This window comes from Epinephelus lanceolatus, chromosome 6 (assembly GCF_041903045.1).
Source record: "Epinephelus lanceolatus isolate andai-2023 chromosome 6, ASM4190304v1, whole genome shotgun sequence".
Classification (NCBI taxonomy): Eukaryota; Metazoa; Chordata; class Actinopteri; order Perciformes; family Serranidae; genus Epinephelus; species Epinephelus lanceolatus.
Genome location: NC_135739.1, coordinates 19,994,342 through 20,014,705, shown reverse-complemented (window position 1 = coordinate 20,014,705; position 20,364 = coordinate 19,994,342). Strand labels below are relative to the sequence as shown.

Genomic DNA, 20,364 nt, shown 5'->3' with positions numbered 1-20,364 from the left:
TTAGGGGATTCCGATATGGGAAATGTAGTTTAGTTAGGTGAGAGGCGCAGCGCAATAAATACACCGCTGCCAAAACGTGTGTGATATATTTAAACGTGTGTTTATAATACTTAAGAGACACAGACAGGTTGTCAGCACACAGACACCCGCACACCGACTAACAACGCACGTGCACGCACGCGTGTTTGCCGCACGGTGGAGATAAAGTCCACTGAATTACAAAGAGACCCTTTGTATGCTCCCATTATATATAACTATAATTATTAAACATTGTTTTGACATATTATGAAATAGTTTGATGCAACCGCTATAAGAATTTGATTTTTATAGATAGATAGATAGATAGATAGATAGATAGAGTTATTTGAATATAAAGAAATTTAAAAAATAGAATTATACTTATTTGCAAAAAACAAATTGCAATGACAAGATAACATATGCCATTGTTTGGTTTTCAAGTTTCTTATTATTTGTTATCATATGTGCAACAATAGCAGTGAAGCTGTTGGAAATCTTAGATCTCAGACTCCCTCTAAATGCAGTAATGTTCCTGCAAAAGTGAAGGCCTAAATAAATAATGCAAATAAAAACATACATGAAGTATAATACAAAATAATACATGTTTGTGGTAGGCAGGTGTACAGCAATTGTAATCAGGCTGTGCAGTCATGTAGTAAAGATACATGTATATTGAGAAGTAATATAAATGGGCTATTTTGATTTTGATTAAATTGTGATTTGTGATATTGGGCTTTATAAATAGAATTGAATCGAATGCTGTGTACACACACATGAACACAGATGTAAACAGGTAGTAGGCTGCATGTAAAGTGACAAATTGTTTTCTTTTTTTGTTTGTTTAGTTTTTCTCGTATCTCAGCTTGTTTTTGGCTGAATGTCTTCTATGATCAAATTTGTGAAACAATTATGGAGGAAAATTTGATTTACTTGCAAAATATCACAACAACCATTCATCTCATCCTGATGCTCCACAGCAGGCTGGATTGGAAAGGAAATTCAATCAAAATGAATAATATGCATCCACAGCATGTAATTTTAATCAGGATATTCCATATTCCCTTTTTCCTTTGCATAATTACATCGCGTTCATGTTCAGTCTGTCATTCCAAGCAAGTCAGTTATTGTAAGACTGCTGTGCCAACTTGCCTGCGTAAACAGAAAAAGCAATTACTTCGAAGTACAACTATGTGGAAAGCAGGAGCCAACAGCATAAATAGAAAGTCATAAGAACCTCTGCATTGTTTGGTGCTGAGCGCAGGGTATGAGGATGACCCCCTCTGAGGACCCCTCTCCTTATGTTTCAGACGGGATGACCTCACTGAGAGGACCACCTGCCTTGAGTGAACAAATAAGTGGTACAGTGAGTCTGCAGGCAACAATGGAGCGACGGTTACTGTCACTGTCAACAGACACTGTGTGAGTGACTCGCTGCGATGCTGGGGGCATTGAGGAATAATTGCGGGGGGTCTGATTAGTGGCGTGCCAGCCTTGGAGTAATTAATGACCAGTTACACAATGCTGGCACCCAAGCACATGCAAACACACACGCACACACACACACACACACACACACACACACACATAGATATAAGTCCTCAGACCAGTTTGGCTTCAAGCCACTGGGCTGAATGGGGGGAAGGGAGGGAGGGTTGGGTTAAAGTGCAGCAAAATGAATTAACCCTAGATTACAATCATGAGTTCATTAATCTAATCTGCTTAAATTCTTAATCTCCTCCAGGCACACTTGTGTGTATGAAAGCATTTGGCCCAGTCAGTTAAAAGGGAGGCTTCAACAAGCTCCAGCAACAATGGTTATGAGGAGAATGTGAAGTACCCATGGGTGTGTTTATGGTGTCAAACGTTGAGGTTAAACAAGACTGGAGGTGATTCCTCCAGGGCTTTCATGTGTTAAAAAAAAGACGATGGTGACTCCAGATATGAGTTGCAGTCAAGTTTGAATCACTTGTGAGAAAATAATAGTGGATAGAAGGAAACTGGACTGGAAAACACACATGCTCACATACACACAAACACAGTGAGACACAGCAGCAGCTTTTAATCTTCAAAAGCAGCTGCTGAGTGACGGTAAGAGGGAGTGAGAGGCAGAGGGAGAGGGGGGAAACCTGAGCAGAGTGGCAATGACTGTAGTCCTGGTGTTGGAGATCAGTCAACTCAGTGCATGGACAGTCTACCAGTCAGTCAGTTTTGAGAGGGGGGAACTGTCCTCAGAGCCTCTGTTGTCTGAATAAAGATGAGACCTCAAATATTAAAACCACCACCGATCCATCAACTGTTTCAAGTATGTCTGTGGTATTCAGTTTTCCATGTCTGACTTTCATTCTTTCTTATTTGTTGATTTCCACGAGGCCTTTTTCACAGCAGACATTTTGGCTTGATCAAGCATGGAAAGCACAGGTGTAGCTGTTAACATAAACCCTGTCCTATAGGTTTAAACTTTGTGAGGGACTCGGGGGTTTGTTTTCCCCTAATAAAAACTTCTATTCCTGCACAATTAAAGTCATTTGCAACACAAAATGATGAAGAGTACAAACAAATTGGTGCACAAAAAACCACAATGCTTGAAATGAAGTGTCTGATGCCCAAAATTGTCTGGCAGAGGACTCTAGGTGTTAAAACAACCTGCACCCTTGCTCTGTGCCATTGAAGTGTCCCATGAGGCAGGGAGCCAGCATGCACAATAGCAGGGCCAAGGGCCTGGCACACCTAAATGGAATGAAGTCATTATTAATGTCATTAATTTACATCTGCAGACATGTTGGGACGTGTCCAGACAAAGAGTCTTTCACAGAGAAGAGACTTCACTTGTGCACTTGTTCTGCAGGCCTATTTCTTGAAATTCTACAGCCATCTTTTTATTTATTTGTTTTAACTTGAATGCTACTTACTTTTTTCCATTTCATAGAAAAAGCAGAGCGAGAGACCTTTTTTCCAAACGTCTACTTAGAAATATTTGTGCCTCTTTTTATACTTTGTTTTAAGCAGCCCATGAAATTCCTTGCATGTGCAGGCTGACTTGGCTGATTCTGACCTGACCTGATTCTTGTCCCGATAGCTCACGAGCACTTAAATCCTTCAGAAAATGTCAGGAATTCAGCTGGAGCTACGATCTCTTGGTCCTCAGAGGGACTTTAACCTGCCATCATATGATCATTAAGACTGTTGGTTATGTGGAGCTGGCAAACACAGCAAGGGCTGTGCTGTGCCTGGTACTGGAGGGGAGATGCTGATCAATTAGCTATCCTTGATTATATCATTCAGTTAAATAGAACTTTATTTCCCAAAAGGAAATTCTTGTGCCAGAGAACGCTTCAAATTACAATAACCACAATTTTAATGATTCACAACCAGACAACCAGTGTGTTCCTCAGGTCAGGGTCACTCACTGGGCCCAGTTTTAGAACAATAGAGTATTAAATATCTGGTAAAATATACACGATAGAAGTGTTATCAATATCAATATCTGGGGAAACTTGTGTGGAAATCCTATAAAAATACTTTTTTTGCAGTTCACTGGGGTCATTTTCTTTTAGCAACCAGAGGGAGTTTCCATTATTAAAATACTTCTACATAGTGCTGGTGGATATTTTGTGCAATTGCAGTAATTACAGCATGTTTGAATGTGATTACTTTAAGGCCAATAGAATAAAAAAAAAAGAAATGAAGGCTTCAGTATTTCCCCCCCAAAATGTAGTTCCTGGCACTGTGGAGGTGGCATTCAGGTTATCATGTCTGACAATTTTACAGAAAGCTAAATAGCTAAACTGCCGACTGAATAAATACAATTTGAACTATTTAAAATTAGAGTCTGCTGCCATTCTCAGTTCTTTAAAGCTTCGTTTCCACCAAACACTTTCGGTATGGTACCTTTGGAACCAAAAGTAACCCTTCAGACATGGTACCTAGACCCTAGTGTTTCCACCACAAACTGTACTCTTAAATGTGGGCGGGGTTCTTGTCACTCACTGCTCCATCCAACACTCACTGTATTTCCTCATTACTGGTGACACAGATGGAAGTCTGCACCTCTTTTATCTTCCACAGAATGGGGTTACATGCCGACATTTTCAGAACAAAATCTGTCTCCTTGGGGTACTTAACAATAGCGGGTTTGTGCATTTTGTCCTTTCCAGGCAAGCTCAGGGATTTAATGTTGCCGTAGCCCACAGGAACGACGCTCCACAACACTTGTTTTTCCACCGAATGAGGATTAGAATATGCTGTCCACATAATCTGGTCAAAATAATATATATAAACACTTGAAGATCTACTCATTACTAAAAGTGTATGTTGTAAAAAAAAACTATAGTATTGGTCAAAGTTGTCATATGGAATATTTAAAGTGTGTTGATTGATTCACGTCGTGACATTATAAGTTAACGTTCCACCTTAAAAGTCACCGGCAGTCGGCCCAGTGAATTAAAATCTTTTCTCCGACTCCAGCTGCTGCGAGAGGCAGAAAACATATTTTCATTTTATAGTTACAGTCTAATAAAACACACGAGCCTCAAAACCAGCCACAACTCAGCCCTGAGCAGAGGGACTGTGATCTGTGTGCTAGGTACCCCAACAGAAGGGTGACCAAAAATGGGGACGGTACGGAACGGTTCCATTGGTACCATCCACAGCTTTTCACAGTGGAAACGGAAAAAAACTGCAATGAACTGAACCGAACTGAACCGTACTGCTCGGTGGAAACAGGGCTTAAAAAGTATGGCAGATCCGGCTAAGGAATGTTTCCTTTATTCAAATTTGGGCCTACTTATTAATATCCTTCACTGTCATGTATTTATCTGGTATTCTAGTCTTTTAAAATCCTTTTTTTTTTCTTTTTTTTAACCTTGTATTTCATTTATATCTTGTCTTAATGTTGGTGAAAGGTGCCTTATAAACTCTCTCTGCCTTTGATACCTACTAGAGGTAGAATAGAGTTTTGAGTGAGAACCACAGCAGGCAGGTGAAGCACACACAGACAGGTGTTTTTGCATTCTCTAAGCCAGTGCTATTCCACCATAGTGTTGTGCATTGACCCTGAAGTTTGGATAAGGAATAAAGGAAGCCTGTGCTGCAGAGTCTGATCCCATTGGCCGGTGTGAGGAGGAGTGGGAGGAGCCACAGTGAACACCACGGCTGCCTCGGCTCTTCCTCTGCGCTCTGCTCGCTGCTCTCCTGCAGGCTGCGTGGCTCTCCGAGAACAAAACCCACAGCTACTAACTTTCCACCATTGTTTTGTTCACGCGTTTAAACTCGAGGTTTCCGACGCAGACAGATGGCTCAACCGTTTCATACCACTGCGGGATGTGATACAGTTTTAAACACGGGAAGCGGATCGGTCTGAATTTTGCCACAACTTCAAACAAATCAACGACGGAACAAGTTGGAGGCGAGATAAAGGAATCCGGATCAGCTCTGCGGCTATCAAGGTAAGCATTAGACGGCTAATCCTGCTGGAGTATCGATCACTGAGATACGTGCTGCTTTGACGTTTGTCCAACTTCCGAAATGTGAGCAGTTGAGTCGCAGGGTGTAACATAGGAGGCTTTGATGTGGGCTCATTGTAGCAGGCTGCATGTTTGCAGGCTAACTTTGGAGGAAAGTTGAGCGCATGCTGAAGTGCTGACCGTAGTTTCACATTTACTGCACAAAACGAATTGGATTTCACGCTGAGTCCCCCCACGGAAGTCCACAGACCCCCTTTCAGTGGGGTTGAATAGCCGACTTAAATTTATCTGCTATGAAACAATGGAGGCTTTAAAGCGGAAGATATTTATTTGGTCGTTTTTAAGTTGTGGACTGGCTTTATTAACCTGCTGTGCCATGCTATGATTATTACAAACTGTCTATGACATCATTATACTCATAAGAAATGCAATAAAACTCCCCACCAGCATGCAACATTATTTTAAATTCAACATAAACACCCTTCTACTCCAATGCAGAGGCTGCGGGCCTGTCTAAATCTACTGCATGATCAAAAGACAGATTGGGGGGTTTTATCTGTTGCACTGTGGTTACATAATTTCATCCTCAAGGAGCTGGACTGAGGTGTCACATCTTATGTGGGCTTGAAAGCTTTGGCACCATCTTGCATGTGAACCAGCGGAGGAGCAAGTTGGGAGGAATTGATTGGCTCAGGCTGTGGGTGAAGGTGACTCACAGCCCTGAAATGTTTATAGGGATGGAAAGATGTGATATAGGCCAACACACCCAGGTGTTATGTCTTTGCCTATCGGTGACTACAGAAGAATTACAGAAGGTTGGATTTAAACGCAGTTAATGTTGCTCATTTGTTTTCATAGCTTTTGAGAGTTGAGACACTGATGTGTGTTTTATGGTGTAAATCTCTGTGTACACATTCGTTTAGTGTGGGAGTGCTCCTTATCTGATCTCCTTTCATCTCTGAAGGCTGAAGTTTATTTCCGTTGTAACCCAACGTGCTGATATGATTATTTTATTCCTGAGCAGCCCATTCATCAGCTGTTGGCATAGTGAGTTTTGTTTAGTCATAAAATGGGAGTGTTTATGGGAGCGTTTACATCAAAAGGAGGGCACATGATCTGATAACATCGCTTCCTCCTCTCCAAGTGTCACAGACAGTTGATTTGAACAAATATAAAGGAGTGGCTTGATCCACCTGTGCTTATCTTTTTTTATGCTCTGTTTCCTCTTTCAGGTCCAAGTCAAGATGTCCGTCAGTAACCACGAAAACAGAAAGTCTCGCTCTAGTTCTGGCTCCATGAATATCCAACTCTTCCACAAGACGTCCCACGCCGACAGCCTGTTGACTCAGCTCAACCTGCTACGCAAACGAAAAGTCTTCACAGATGTCATCCTGAAGGCCGGAAACAGATCCTTCCCCTGCCACCGGGCCGTCCTGGCCTCCTGTAGCCGATACTTTGAGGCTATGTTCAGTGGCGGGCTCAGGGAGAGCCGTGACGCCGAAGTCAACTTCCACGACTCTCTCCATCCGGAGGTGCTGGAGCTGTTGCTTGATTACGCCTACTCTGCCCGAATCATCATCAACGAGGAAAATGCGGAGTCGCTTCTCGAAGCTGGCGACATGCTCCAGTTTCACGACATCAGGGACGCGGCATCGGAGTTTCTAGAAAAGAACCTCCACCAGTCAAACTGCCTGGGGATGATGCTGCTGTCAGACGCCCACCAGTGCCAGAGACTGTACGAGCTGTCGTGGAGGATGTGCCTGGCGAACTTTGCCACGCTCTTCAGGACTGAGGACTTCCTCAGCTTACCCAGAGACAAAGTCCAGGAGCTGATCCTCAGCGAGGAGCTGGAGGTGGAGGATGAGAGCCTGGTGTATGAGGCTGTAATCGACTGGGTCAAAGCCGACATGGAGCACAGGCACAGTGAGCTGCCCGAGCTGCTGCGATGTGTCCGCCTGGCGCTGCTCCCTGAAACGTACCTGCTGAAGAACGTTGCTTCAGAGGAGCTGGTGATGTGCCACAAAGTGGGGCGGGAGATTGTTGAAGATGCCGTTCGGTGCAAAATGAGGATCCTCCAGAATGACGGTATTGTAACAGGGTTCTGTGCACGGCCGAGGAAGGTTAGCCAGGCCCTGCTGCTGCTGGGAGGACAGACTTTCATGTGTGATAAAGTCTACATGATTGACAACAAGACTAAAGAGATCACCCCCAAAACAGACATCCCCAGCCCCAGGAAGGAGTGCAGCGCCTGTGCTATTGGTTGCAAGGTATGTATATGGTCTATACATGAATATATATATATATATATATATATATATATATGTATGTATGTGTATATATATATATATATATATATATATATATATATGTATGTATGTGTATATATATATATATATATATATATATATATATATATATATATGTATATATATGTGTGTGTAACATTATGTAGATGTACACAAAATATGACTTCTCTCCATGTGTCTCAGGTTTATGTTACTGGAGGACGTGGCTCTGAAAACGGGGCCTCCAAAGATGTCTGGGTCTACGACACGTTACATGACGAGTGGTCCAAAGCGTCACCTATGCTGGTCGCCAGATTCGGACACGGGTCTGCAGAGCTCGACCACATGCTCTACGTTGTGGGAGGACACACTTCTCTCGCAGGATCATTCCCTGCATCTCCGTCTGTGTCTCTCAAACAGGTGGAACAGTACGACCCTCAGACCAATAAATGGACCCTGGTGGCTCCGCTCAGAGAGGGCGTGAGCAATGCCGCCGTCGTCGGTGCCAAAAACAAACTCTTTGCTTTCGGGGGCACCAGTGTAAACAGAGACAAATACCCCAAGGTGCAGTGCTTCGACCCGTGTCAGAACCGGTGGTCTGTGCCGGCCGCCTGTCCGCAGCTGTGGCGCTACACTGCAGCAGCTGTGGTCGGCAACCATGTCGTGGTGATCGGAGGCGACACTGAGTTCTCAGCCAGCTCTGCTTACCGGTTCAACAGCGAGACGTACCAGTGGTCAAAGTTTGGTGACGTGACGGCCAAACGCATCAGCTGCCATGCAGTGGCGTCAGGAAACAGACTATATGTGGTCGGAGGGTACTTCGGGGCTCAGAGGTGTAAGACGCTAGACTGTTACGATCCATCATCGGACTCTTGGGACAGTGTGACCAGTGTGCCCTACTCACTCATTCCCACTGCCTTCGTCAGCACATGGAAGTACCTCTCGGCGTAGAGAGCGAGAGACGCACTGACTCTTTGAGGTTTCTACGGTGAGTAATTGTAGCTTCCTTAAACTGACACAAACAAACAAAATGACAGTTATATGTGCTATTCATAATGTTCCTTGTATTGTCACATAATATATGGGAACTCGCTTTATGGAAACCAAAATATCTTCACATATCTCACCCGACATAGTTGCCCAACAGAGGTGAATGTCAGTTTGAACCGGACGGGGCCAGTTTAAAAGCCCCTGACTGTTTTGAGGGTTGCCAGTGGTTACAGTTACACATTATCTAGCTCCTGCGACTGCTGGGTGTTGGATAAACACGGCGGAGTCCTGGTTTAGAGAGCAGGAGGAATGTCAGCAGTGCTGGTAATTACAGAGCGAGAGCTGCAACACAAGACCTCTGTCACTGACAGGAGCGAGGTGGAGAGGCAGGATCAGGTCTGCGCTTGTAGTGAGCCGGGTGCTAACTGGCTGCCTAGCATGAGTCAGTACCTCAAAACAGTTGTAAGTTATAAAAGGTGATATGACACATAGTGTTAAACATATGGAGGGCTTGGAGTCAGAAGTGCACAAGGAGCCTTCGGTAAGCTTCAGATAAGAGCTGGAACATTCCTTCTTCAGGTCCTGTAGGTGGGTTACACAACCTAAAGTCTTGCATGACTTAAAAATCTGTTTTCCACCATACCCTTATCATACTTTTCATAATGCAAATCCCACTTTTCCTTACATCACCTTCCTCAAAGTGCTTTAAAGGACAAAGTGAAAGTACCATATGTGCAGACAGACGCCAGGGCAGTCTGCTCTGCTCAAAGTAAATAAAGTCAGATCAGTAATCTTATCAGGAATTCAAGAGGGGCGGTAACGGGGGGAAAAAGGACGGATACATCTCAAGGGTACGAAAATATGATGGACTAAGATGTAACATACCATATCAGTGAAGAATTGCTCGGCCTAATCCGCCTGAAGGAAGGACAGGTGGCAGTTTTCGCAGCTTCATATGAGATAAGAGATGATACATTTTTCCTGGGGTGTTGTCAGTTTTGTCACACGGGACGAGGACGGAGGGCTTAGTGGGTGAAACGAGAAGAGGATGCTCTGTTGTTTTGATGGATTTGCTAGTTGTTTTCACATGTGCCCAGTGGTGGTGGAGCTAGTTTTAAGTTTCATGACGTGACGGCCCGTCTTGTGATCCCTTTTTAGCACTGATGCAATCAATGGAAAACCATTCATCGCTGCAGTAGTCATTGGGTTTGCTTTTTAAAAAGCCCAGACTCCCCTGCATCTTTTTATTGTACGGTTTGGAGGTTTTATCTTTATTGGGAGGTTTATTATGCTGACTGCATTCGCTGAACTCTCACAAAGCACATGTCTGTCCTAATTTTTTATTTTGCGCTATAGATTCAGTGATTTAATGCAGCCAGTTGGCCATAAAGCGCCAGTCTGTCATCAAGTAAAACAGATGCCCGCAGTTAAAGCAAAAGTACACTTACGCAATGTTTACATTTATTCATATTTTTGCCAGGAGTTAGATGAGAAGATTAAAACCGCATCTCGTGTTTGTCTGTTCAATACAAGGCCACAGGCAGTTAGCGTAGCTTAGCACACAGACTGGAACCAGGCGCTTTCCAGAGGTTACAAAGTCCACCAGTCTAGTTGTTTTGCTAAGTTGAGCTATGCTAAGCTAAACATCTGCAGGCCCCAGCTTCATATTTGCTCTCATCTTCTCATCTGTCAGAAATTTCTTTTTACTTATTTCCAAAACTGTCAAAGTATTGCTTCAAGCTAGAGTGGAAAAACTAAATTTGATTAACCAAATCTTTGTTTTTCAAGAACTTTGGCTGAAGATCAGACTAGATGCAACTCATTAACACAACCTCTGATATGATAATAATAATGATCTTTATTTATAAAGAGCTTTTCAAAACAGAGTTACAAAGTTCTTTACATGTCAATAATTAAAATAGACATGAAAACAACAACTTTAAAATAACTGATAAAAACACTTGCGTATATAAAAATTGAGGAAATAAAAGACAGTATAATTGAACTTAAAACTCAAGTAAAATCAGGAAAGTCTCTCCGTTAAAAGTATATTTTAAGAAGGGACTTAAAAGAGATCACTGTAAAGTTTGCACTTATTTTAATGCCCCCTTAACAGTTGAAAATTAAAGTTTCTCTAGTTGTTGCCAAGAAAGAAATTCCATCAGTGTCACTGATGTTAAAAACTAAAAATACTGAAGCACTTACGTAAATGCCAAACAACTGCCCTCTCTGTCAGGCATATGGGAAAGTGACTCCGAACAAGCTGCTTTTATGCTGCCAAGAACTTTGAAAGGAAAGCTGAACGGAAGCAAGTGAGAAGCAGGGAGCTTATGTGTGACTTGTGTCTACAGTAAACAGCTGGATATGATGGAGCTGGGGGCTTAGCATTATGAGGCTGCTGGTATGGACCGCTAGCTCTGGTTTTTTTGGCCAGGATGGAGACAGACAGGCTGGCTATGAAAGATCAAGGCACCGCATCCTTATGAACTCGCGCAGTTACAGTAGCTTCCATCCCTGCTGCTGCCTGCCTGCCTCTCTGTTTAATTACAGCAGACATGGAAAAAAAGCTCCAATTTCCAGCTTGTTAAGCAGGCATCCTACCCTGACGCTGGGTGACTCTGTCTCACCCCAGACACGGGGGAAGGGTTCAGAGGAGAGGAGAAGTGGCAGGAATTCAGGGAGCAACAAAGTGACACGGAGCGGGACACAAACACACACACATATGGAGAGAGGGAGGTGAAGTGGAGAGGGAGTAAGACCAGGAGACGCAAAGCTATATTTTGCACCATTTGGCAGCCGAGACTAACGCCTGCCTAAAAATACTTTGCTCCCGAGGTTGTCAACTTTCAGCTGGGGTCAGAGAGAAAAATAATTGTGTGTGCGTGTGCACGCGTGTGTGTGTGTGTGTGTGTGCGTGCGCAAGTGAGTGTCTGTGTGTGTTCCTTTTATGTTTACGATGGGACTGAAAACCACCAGTCAGCTGTTCAAGTATTCACTAGTAGTATTGTGAGTTTTTACGCAGTTGTGAAACCACTCGTTTTCCACTTGTACTACTCTGTCTCACACACACACACACACACAGAGTCACATTGCTGGCATTGCCTGTCCTTTAAAAAGCCAGCCATCCTTACTCTAATTTGGGAGGAATGAAGGTGTGGCCTGCATTCCCATTAGCAAAGATTTGTTAATGTTGCCTTGTGGCTCGGGCCCTTCAGTTTGCGCGGCCCGTATGGGATTACCAGCCTTTTTGTCACCACCTACTGTAGTTTGTGGGCCCATGCATTTCCACCAGATGTGACCGACCACAGACTCCAGAGCCAAGCCAGAACCCGCTGTTGATGGAAAAGTATTTGTAAACGTCAAAGCACTATGGTTTGTGTTTGTTACGGGCCAGGCGGGAGAAGTAAATAACATTTTAGGCTAAAAACGTGCAGACATAAATACAGTTTTATTGTCATATTGTGACTACTGCCTTTACAATCTCAACAGTCACCAGGTAGGCTTTAATTAATGAGGTCAGTGTGTGTTTTGGAGATGGCAAGCAGAGCGCCATGATGGTGTAATCTGGTCAGTTGTTGGTACCAGACTGCAGGCAGACAGGATGTAACCGGAGATCCCTGCACAAAGTTCAGGACAACCTCTCCTTTAAACCACTGGAGTGTAACGGCCTCGGAGATGACTGTTATCCACGCTTGAGCCTTTGTTTTCTCAGCCCCCCCTTCCTCCCTTTTCCTTCACCATCCCTCCCTCCTCATCACCCCTCTCCGCTTTTAAAAAATCACACACATAAGCACTATTCAGCTTTTTTTAATAGCTTCAACCGAAGCCCTTATGAGGTGGGCACGGCTCTGTGTGATAGAGTACACCTGGAGAGGTCAGGGGCCACGGAGGGAGTCCTCGGCAGGCTCTCTGCTTCCCCAGACAGCTGCTGTAAAATGGAAAGGTCACAGTGGGATCAGGGAGGAGGAGTGCAGAGGCCCCAGTCACTCAATACTAATGTTTTATTAATGCCTCGCTGTGAGGGCCACCAGGAACACAAGCTGAATGAGGCTTTTATTGTGGCATCTGTGTACAACAACGATCCCCCCCAACACCACCACCACCACCACCACCACCACCTCCACCACCTCCCCGTCTCTTCTCCGAGACACACACATGCACAGTCAGAGTTAGCACGTGCACACACACTTCGTCTTCAGTCCCTTGAGTAATCAATCTGCCACATTACAGCCCTCGGCACGGCTGCTTAAATTTGCATAAACCTAATGGAGTTTTTATTGGTCTTTTCGCCATGCTGCGAGTAACAAAAAGGAAAAGGGTAAAAAGATGCTTAAAATGGCTGAATAATCACCCAGACTAATTTGATTACGCCTTTAAAAAGAGGCGAGCTGTCATACAGTTACAGGGGCCTCGTCGGTAAGCCAGCTGGGATGGCACAGAGTGTGTCTGCCTGGTAATTAATCTGAATTACGTAATATTTGCGTCTCTGAAGTAGTGCCGAAGTGGTGCGCATTCAATCATAGAGACGCTCTTTGTTCTGAGTCTTTAACAGGAGTTCCTGCGAGGATTCATCAAGACTCACTTTGCAGCTGCGCTAAGATCCTCGAGTCCTTTATCCGCCCCTGGAAACAACAATGCAAAGTAATGTAAATGAAGTGACTGATTCATGCGTTAGTCAATACAGTGCAATTCTTTGTGGTCATTAGTAAACATGGCACAGGCCTTGTTGGACACAAGGGACAGATAAAGAAAGAGGACTCAGCTCTGGTGTGGTGCATTGTGGGTAATTGGGCTTCTGCAAGATGCAGATGGAGTCCAAGGTGCATAAAGATAAAAAAAAATGGAAATGATGTCATAATGCAGGTGTCGTTCGTTTGATAAATGTGACCTAGTCTTGTGGTGTGTGTGTGTGCTTTCAGCCAGACAGTGGGTCATTTTTGACTCACAGACAGATTTGATCATTGGTCATCATTTCCTTTTGTCAAACTCAATCTGGCATTATTCCCATGTGGAGGGGAAAGATAAGTGATGGGAGCAGACACACTGAGTCAGGTTAAACCTCAGAGTGCCAGATCCAATCACTTCATATAGTCCCAGCCCATCTGTTTGGTCTGCTGAAGGACACGTGGACTCCCTCCTTCCCTCGCAGCATCACACTGTGGTTGCTGCAGTGGACCAGACTGAAGACACAGGCGGGGCATCTGGGTACTTTCTGGGTTACAGTTATTAACCCCGCCACCTGTTGGCACCCCAGACACCTCACTCCCTGTTGACGGGAGGAAGTCTAATGTGTAAAGAGTTTGAAAACAAAGTTTGAATGCGAGTATTTCCATATAAACTGTGTTTTTCGGATGAGCAGAGAAGAGTGCGGCTCCTGCAGCTCAGAGTTGAGTATAATTGACCTTGACATGACAGGTAATAATGACGGGACTGTGAGGCCGTCTGGAGTGCATTTCTGGTGACAGCGGGACCCTTGTTGTGGCTCAGAGAGCCGGAGTTTGCTGATACGAGTGGACGATGGTGGTTTTTGATGGATGCACTGATGATGACAGACACGTAACCTTTGTCGGTGACAGTGTGTGTCTCTGGAACACAATACATGGGCTGTTAGTGTTTTTTATTTATTTATTTAAAGCTCAGGATAAAGTGGTTTTGATCCACGTGATTTACTTGAATACAATGTGCACCTTCTTGTCATGGTTTGCCAGGGTGGAGAGATCATGCTGGTATCAACATGAACTCAGCATGTGAAAGCCTGCCGTCTTTGCAGCAGATCGAGATAGAGGACTAAATATAAAGCTGCAACTCTTATGAAACAGTGATATTGTGGTAGTTGGAACAGAGCGGCAGAGTATTTAAGATTCAGAGGCATGCTCTTCATCATCCACACTTGAGAGAGATTATAGCAGCAGCAGCAGCAGAACTGAAGAAGTGCACGCAGTGACCCGTGTGCATGTACACAGAGAGAGCAGCGATGGAAACTTCCATTAGGCCTGCAGTCGCATGTGATAGAATAAGAGCTGCTACTGCTGCTTTACTTTGATCAGGAAGGCTGAGCTGAGTTTATGTTGCAGGAAATATGCTGTTACTTGTTGGTTTCAGGGCTGGGCATCGAGCTTGAATACTTTTTGGCACTAACTGAAATGTGTATGCAACACATAGTATCAGCTGCATCAGAGCCATGATCTGTTTTGAGACCAGTAACAAGGAGAACAAACGTGCACAGTAGGGTTGCAGTGATACACCATGTTTTAAAAGTCAACAGTTATCACACCACGTACATTTTCTTATCTACGATATTGGGGAAAAAATGCTACTGGATGTAGAATCTCCTCTTTATTTTAGTTATTATCTGACAGGACCATTTTCACGCATACTATCATTAACAAAATGGTTTCCATCACAGTAATAGAACATTCCTTCAACTAATAGTAACCCTTCCGTTTTAAGTCCTTTAAGGGTCATTCTGACATCAGTACACATCGTGAACTGTGTCTTCTTTACTCTGGTGGAAGGATTTCTCAGTCAAAGTTGAAACAACAAAGATATGATGGGTTAAAATGAGAATTGCAGTGCCTGCCTCATTGACTCCAATAGAACTAACACCAAAGTCTGGCTCCTCGAATTCTGTCACTGTCGTCATGACCATTCCTTCTTTTATATTTTCCTTGTAAGACACCTCGAAGCCACTGAGCAATGCCGTAACCCCGCCTTAAAACAACAGCTTGTCATTTTTACACTTGAGTTGCTACAAGGATTAAACAAAGGATCAATACAACGTGTTGATTTGTTAGCCTTAAGCCTTGTTTCTTTGATATCCGATGTGCCTGCGAAACGCTTCCCCTCTGTAATATCTTGGTCTGGACTTTTCCTCAAGTACGTTCAAAAAAATAAACTTTTGCAGTGGATTTCGGAGACACCGTATAACTGTGTGCTAGCTTAGCTAACAGGCTGTTTCCTTAAGTTCAGTTCCCTGTTGATTGTTAAATAAGTTTGTGTGATTAAAAATAATTTATCTAGTTTTAACATATTGTGTATCTCAATAATGTTATTCTGTTAAAATATGGTTATACATTATATACAGTCAGATTGTTATTATCAGTTTGATATGAGATACAGTCAGATTTATCAGTCTGATATGAAATAGTCAGTAAGGACCTGTTAAAACAACTGATTTATGAGCAATAAAACTGTATTTATTCATCTAAGTAAAAAGTTAGGAGGCATGATTAGCTAAAAATAGGTTAGCTAACATTAACCCTTTCATATGACCTTTTAATGAATATTTCAAAAAACATGCCCGGTAATCTTCCAGGCGCATATTCCAAACTACTGGATGGCGAAAAATGGAAAAAATGTACGCTTCTCCCCCATTGCTACAGGTAGTTTCTATCAGGTTTTTACCCACCTGTAAAGAAATGCACTTCCTTGCATTGGACACTAGAGGCGTCATCTGCATAATTACGGATCTACGGACACCACTCATAAGTGGAAACAAGGTGTTAGAGGTGATGGTCAGAGCCAGGCTAGCTGGCTGTGAGGTCATACTTAACTGAGAAGTATGGGAATGGTCGCAATGTTCTAACTCTCAGCAAAAAAGCAAAAACAGCCAATTATTTCTTTAAAAAATGCAGAAAATGTTAATTACTCAAAGTATTATTTTGGTCTTGGTACCAAACAGTTGGTTTGTGCCTTGGGGCTGTTCAGCTGATCAGGAAATGGGCAACATTTTTGCATTTTTGTTGTGTAGTACATCTGTTTTATCATCCATGGCTATTACAAATACTGTAGTTTGAAATGTAACCTGGCAGAGAAATTCTTCCAGAAAGTTTAAATCTATGAGCAGATCCTGCTGCTTCTTCCTCTGAAGCTTGTTTGTAACCTATTTCTGTCTCTGTGTTGTGGCTCCAGTAGAGCAGAGCTCTGGCTGTGTCCCACTGTTATGCTTCAGGCCATGTATTCACAACAGTAACAGATGCGTATGGATCAGTTGGGGCTTCAGTAGTATCAGCCGGCTTTGTCAGCCATGGAAATGAGAACTCATTAAGTTATCCAAACAAGCCCCCAGCAGAGCCCGCCTGTAACTGTCAGCTCTCTCTCCCCTGGAACAGAGAGCACACACATCCATCATCTGCTCCGGCAGACATGAGTTATCATCAAAAATATGCAAATCAGAGGTTAATGTTTCTCTCCAACACCCCCAAATATCCAGTGGAACATTCCTTCATAACAGCAGGGGAGGAAAATTAGATACTGAAGCGTCTCAGGTTGCAGAGAAAGGCGGAGATGAGAGATTGTTTGGAGTAAATATTGAGTATATATAAATATTCACACATTCAGGAATTTAAAAATGTAACCATAAGAAAGCCTCTTACAGTATGAATTATATCCGGATAACGCAGATGAGCAGATGGTTTTGGTGTTTGTGTGTAGTCCAGTGTGGGGTCCCTTCCACTGCCACCCTCAGATATTTATTACCTCGCGACATAAATGGCTCGAGCAGCTTAATCCCACATGCCAGGAGGACTTTGGTTAAATAACGCCCCATCCTGAGGCATTATTAACGCTATGTGGGTAAGCCTGATAAAATGGCATGGTGATAATCTGATGTGTAGCCCCGGAGGACCAAAGTCTCCGCATTCCTCTCAGCTCCCTGAGAATGTCCAGGCCGCCCCACTGGTCATGTGGTCGCTCCTCATACAGCACAGTTCACAGGACCTAAACATTAATCTCCCTCTTGTCTCTTTCCCCAGATCAGCCGTGGTGTCTGGTATGCAGGCATGTGTCTCTTCAGAGGAGGAGGAGGAGGAGGAGGAGGAGGAGGAGGAGGAAGAGTTTCTGTATTCCTGCTGTGGCTCCATCCAGCCTGATTCACATTATCTTCAGCTGCAGAGAAGGCCCGAGTCCTGGAGACAGCCCAGAGACTGGAAGTCTGCGAGCTGATCTGTTTACTCATACTTCTTGTGTAACTTTCCCATGTAGCCACTAGCCTGAGCTGGACTCGTTGCCATGTATACTGCAGGAACTTCAGTCTTTATATAACAAAGCAAAGCACAGTCAGGAAGCAGGCCGATAGCACAGATGTGTGCAGACTTTTCTGTATCGGCCCTGCACTACTCAGCTGACTCACACCATCGTCAAACATTTGTATCATCTCGCCAGTAGATTACAAGCTGAACTCACTCTGTAAGGACTTATTAGTGTCTCTCGCTGACATGTTGTTGTACAGTGAGCTAAAAAAGAGCGTCGGCTGGTCCTTTTGTTGTGGTTCTCTCCCCTCCTGACACTGGGCGTTTACTCAGGTGTAATTTATTTGGACTGCTGATAGACTGAATTAGACCTTTGCTATGCCAGGCGTACGGGGAAGGAGAGAAGACATATGGGGAAGTGTATGATTTTGTGCACAGAAACAATCTTCCTGTCTGTATTTTTAGGCTTTGGACTTGGGCTTCCCTTAATTTTGGTAAGCTAAATCTGTATCTTCCTCCTCAACTTAAAAATACACACTCGCAAGAGAGAATGTGGGCCGTTACGGCTGAAGAAGATACTTTTTGCTTTCAAGATGTTATTTTCAAACTTTTTTTGTGTGTGTCTCAGGGTTATGTATAGTATTGCTTGCATTTGTTCAAGGAAGGGTAACATCTTTGTTTTCTGTTTGTTGTGAATGTACTTTTTTGTGACAAACCGTTTTACAGAACTCTCTTATTTTAGAAGACATTCTTACATTGTGTTCTTTTTGCCAGGTGTAAATGTATGATTACGCTTCATAGCTGTGGTCATATTTAAAATGTTGCCAAAACCTGAATAGCTAACCTTCATGTCATTCTGGATTTAAATAACAAAAGCTAAGTGTGTCCAAAGTAGTTAAGAAATACTTTGTAGCTATGATATTATTTTTTCATGTCATATTTCAGGATCTTTAATGGAAGTCATTCGTGTGTATAGTTTGTATATTGCTTTGTAATGAATTTGTAGAAGCCTTTGATTTGCACATTTTGTACAAAGAAATCTCATAATGGTCTTAATTTTGTATCTTTGTCTTAACCCAGGTCGGGTAGTGTGAATAATCAAAGCGTTTTTGTAGCAAGTCGTTTCTCTTTGAACAGTCGTCATTGGCTCTGTGTGTGCAAGTTTTCCAATATATCATCAAATATGCTGATATATTAAGCTATTACTGACACACCATCTGTTACTTCATGTTCTACAGTTCATAACTCGTCAATAAATATCTTGTTGAAAACATACTTTCTGTTGTTTGTCCTCTTTGTTTTCCAGGGAATGACTGGAATTCAGCAGCTGCGTCATTAAAACAGTGTGGGCAGCCGTATAATCACGCAGGTACTCTTAACAAGCCTGGAATAGTTTCCAAACGCAGGTTAACTGTGGGTTTGGTATTTACCAGGAACACCCGTCTCCTTTCTGCTGTCTGTGTGTGCACTTAAGACCCAGTGAGATGAACAGTCCACGCTCTGTCTCTGTTATAATTCCCCCCTTGTTGGGGTGATATCACACATTCTGATGATGTGGTATGTGAAGTGCAAGCCTCTGCTGCTCTGGTATTCACGCGGAGGTGGGAAGAAATATTCAGATCTTAAGTACAAGTAGGAATACTGTCATGTAGTAATACTCGTTACAAGTAAAGGTCATGCATTCAAATGTTTAGCCAAGTAAAAGTCAGAAAGTATTAGCATCAAAATAAACTATAAAGTAGGACTTTATGATTCGGATTGGCCCAATTCACAGTAATATATATTATTTGTTTTGGAATTATTGATGCATTTAGAATAGTAAGAATATTCCCTTTAATTTTATTTCACAATATTCCGACTCAGGTTAGATTCTTGATCGTAAGATGTGACATTTTTGGATACAGACATACACTACCTAATATTTATGTTCCCCCTTCACCATCGTCTGAGTTTGAATTCCTAAATAAAATCCAGTAATTACTTGACCCTCCCTCAACGGAGGGTGTCTTGTGATAAAGGCCAAAACACCCGATGATATTGAGGTTCACAGCTGATGATGTGTCAGGTGTGCTTCTGCTGGGTGGTCACGGCCGTAACACCTATGCTCTTGCATGAAGCATGCTGAAACTCCAGGGACTGCAACATTAAGTCCTAACTGATGAAACTGATGTTAGATTTAGATAATATCGTTAGCCCAAACTAAAGATATATGTGTATATTCTTTACACGATATTTGAGTTTGTGTAAGAATAGGAAAATACAGCCACCAACACGACTACTAGAAATTCTTTCAACAAATGATCTCCAAGATATATGGAGAGTGATGCACCCTAAAGGTACAGACTACACTTACTATTTACATGCCAAGAAATCATATAGCCGAATAGATTATATTTTCATATCAGGTAACGGTCTAGGTGATGCAATATCAACTAAAATTTCTGATAAAGTGATACCACATCATGCTCCAGTAATAAATAAACTTTCCTATCAAATCTGGAAAATGAATCAAAATTATCTAACTGATAGAATTTCTTAAAAATATAAAAATCATATTAAGATATTTATAAGCACAAATATCAGAACTACAACTCTTAGCAATAGACCACCAATAGCTATTATACATGACATATGTAAGCC

General features: G+C 42.9%; 1 protein-coding gene across 1 annotated transcript; it reads left to right on the top strand.

Moving 5' to 3' along the window:
- The first annotated feature begins 5,172 nt into the window (after positions 1-5,172).
- Positions 5,173-18,999, top strand: enc3 (ectodermal-neural cortex 3). Its single transcript, XM_033622115.2, has 4 exons — positions 5,173-5,462; positions 6,713-7,747; positions 7,970-8,753; positions 17,509-18,999. The coding sequence occupies exons 2-3, from the start codon at positions 6,725-6,727 to the stop codon at positions 8,714-8,716; spliced, it is 1,770 nt and encodes a 589-aa protein (XP_033478006.1). The 5' UTR covers positions 5,173-5,462; positions 6,713-6,724; the 3' UTR covers positions 8,717-8,753; positions 17,509-18,999.
- The last annotated feature ends 1,365 nt before the right edge of the window (positions 19,000-20,364 follow it).

Coding starts and splice junctions, on each gene's coding strand:
- enc3 (XM_033622115.2), top strand. CDS start 6,725: ATGTCCGTCAGTAACCACGAAAACAGAAAGTCTCGCTCTAGTTCTGGC. Junction 7,748..7,969: donor CCTGTGCTATTGGTTGCAAG/GTATGTATATGG, acceptor CATGTGTCTCAG/GTTTATGTTACTGGAGGACG.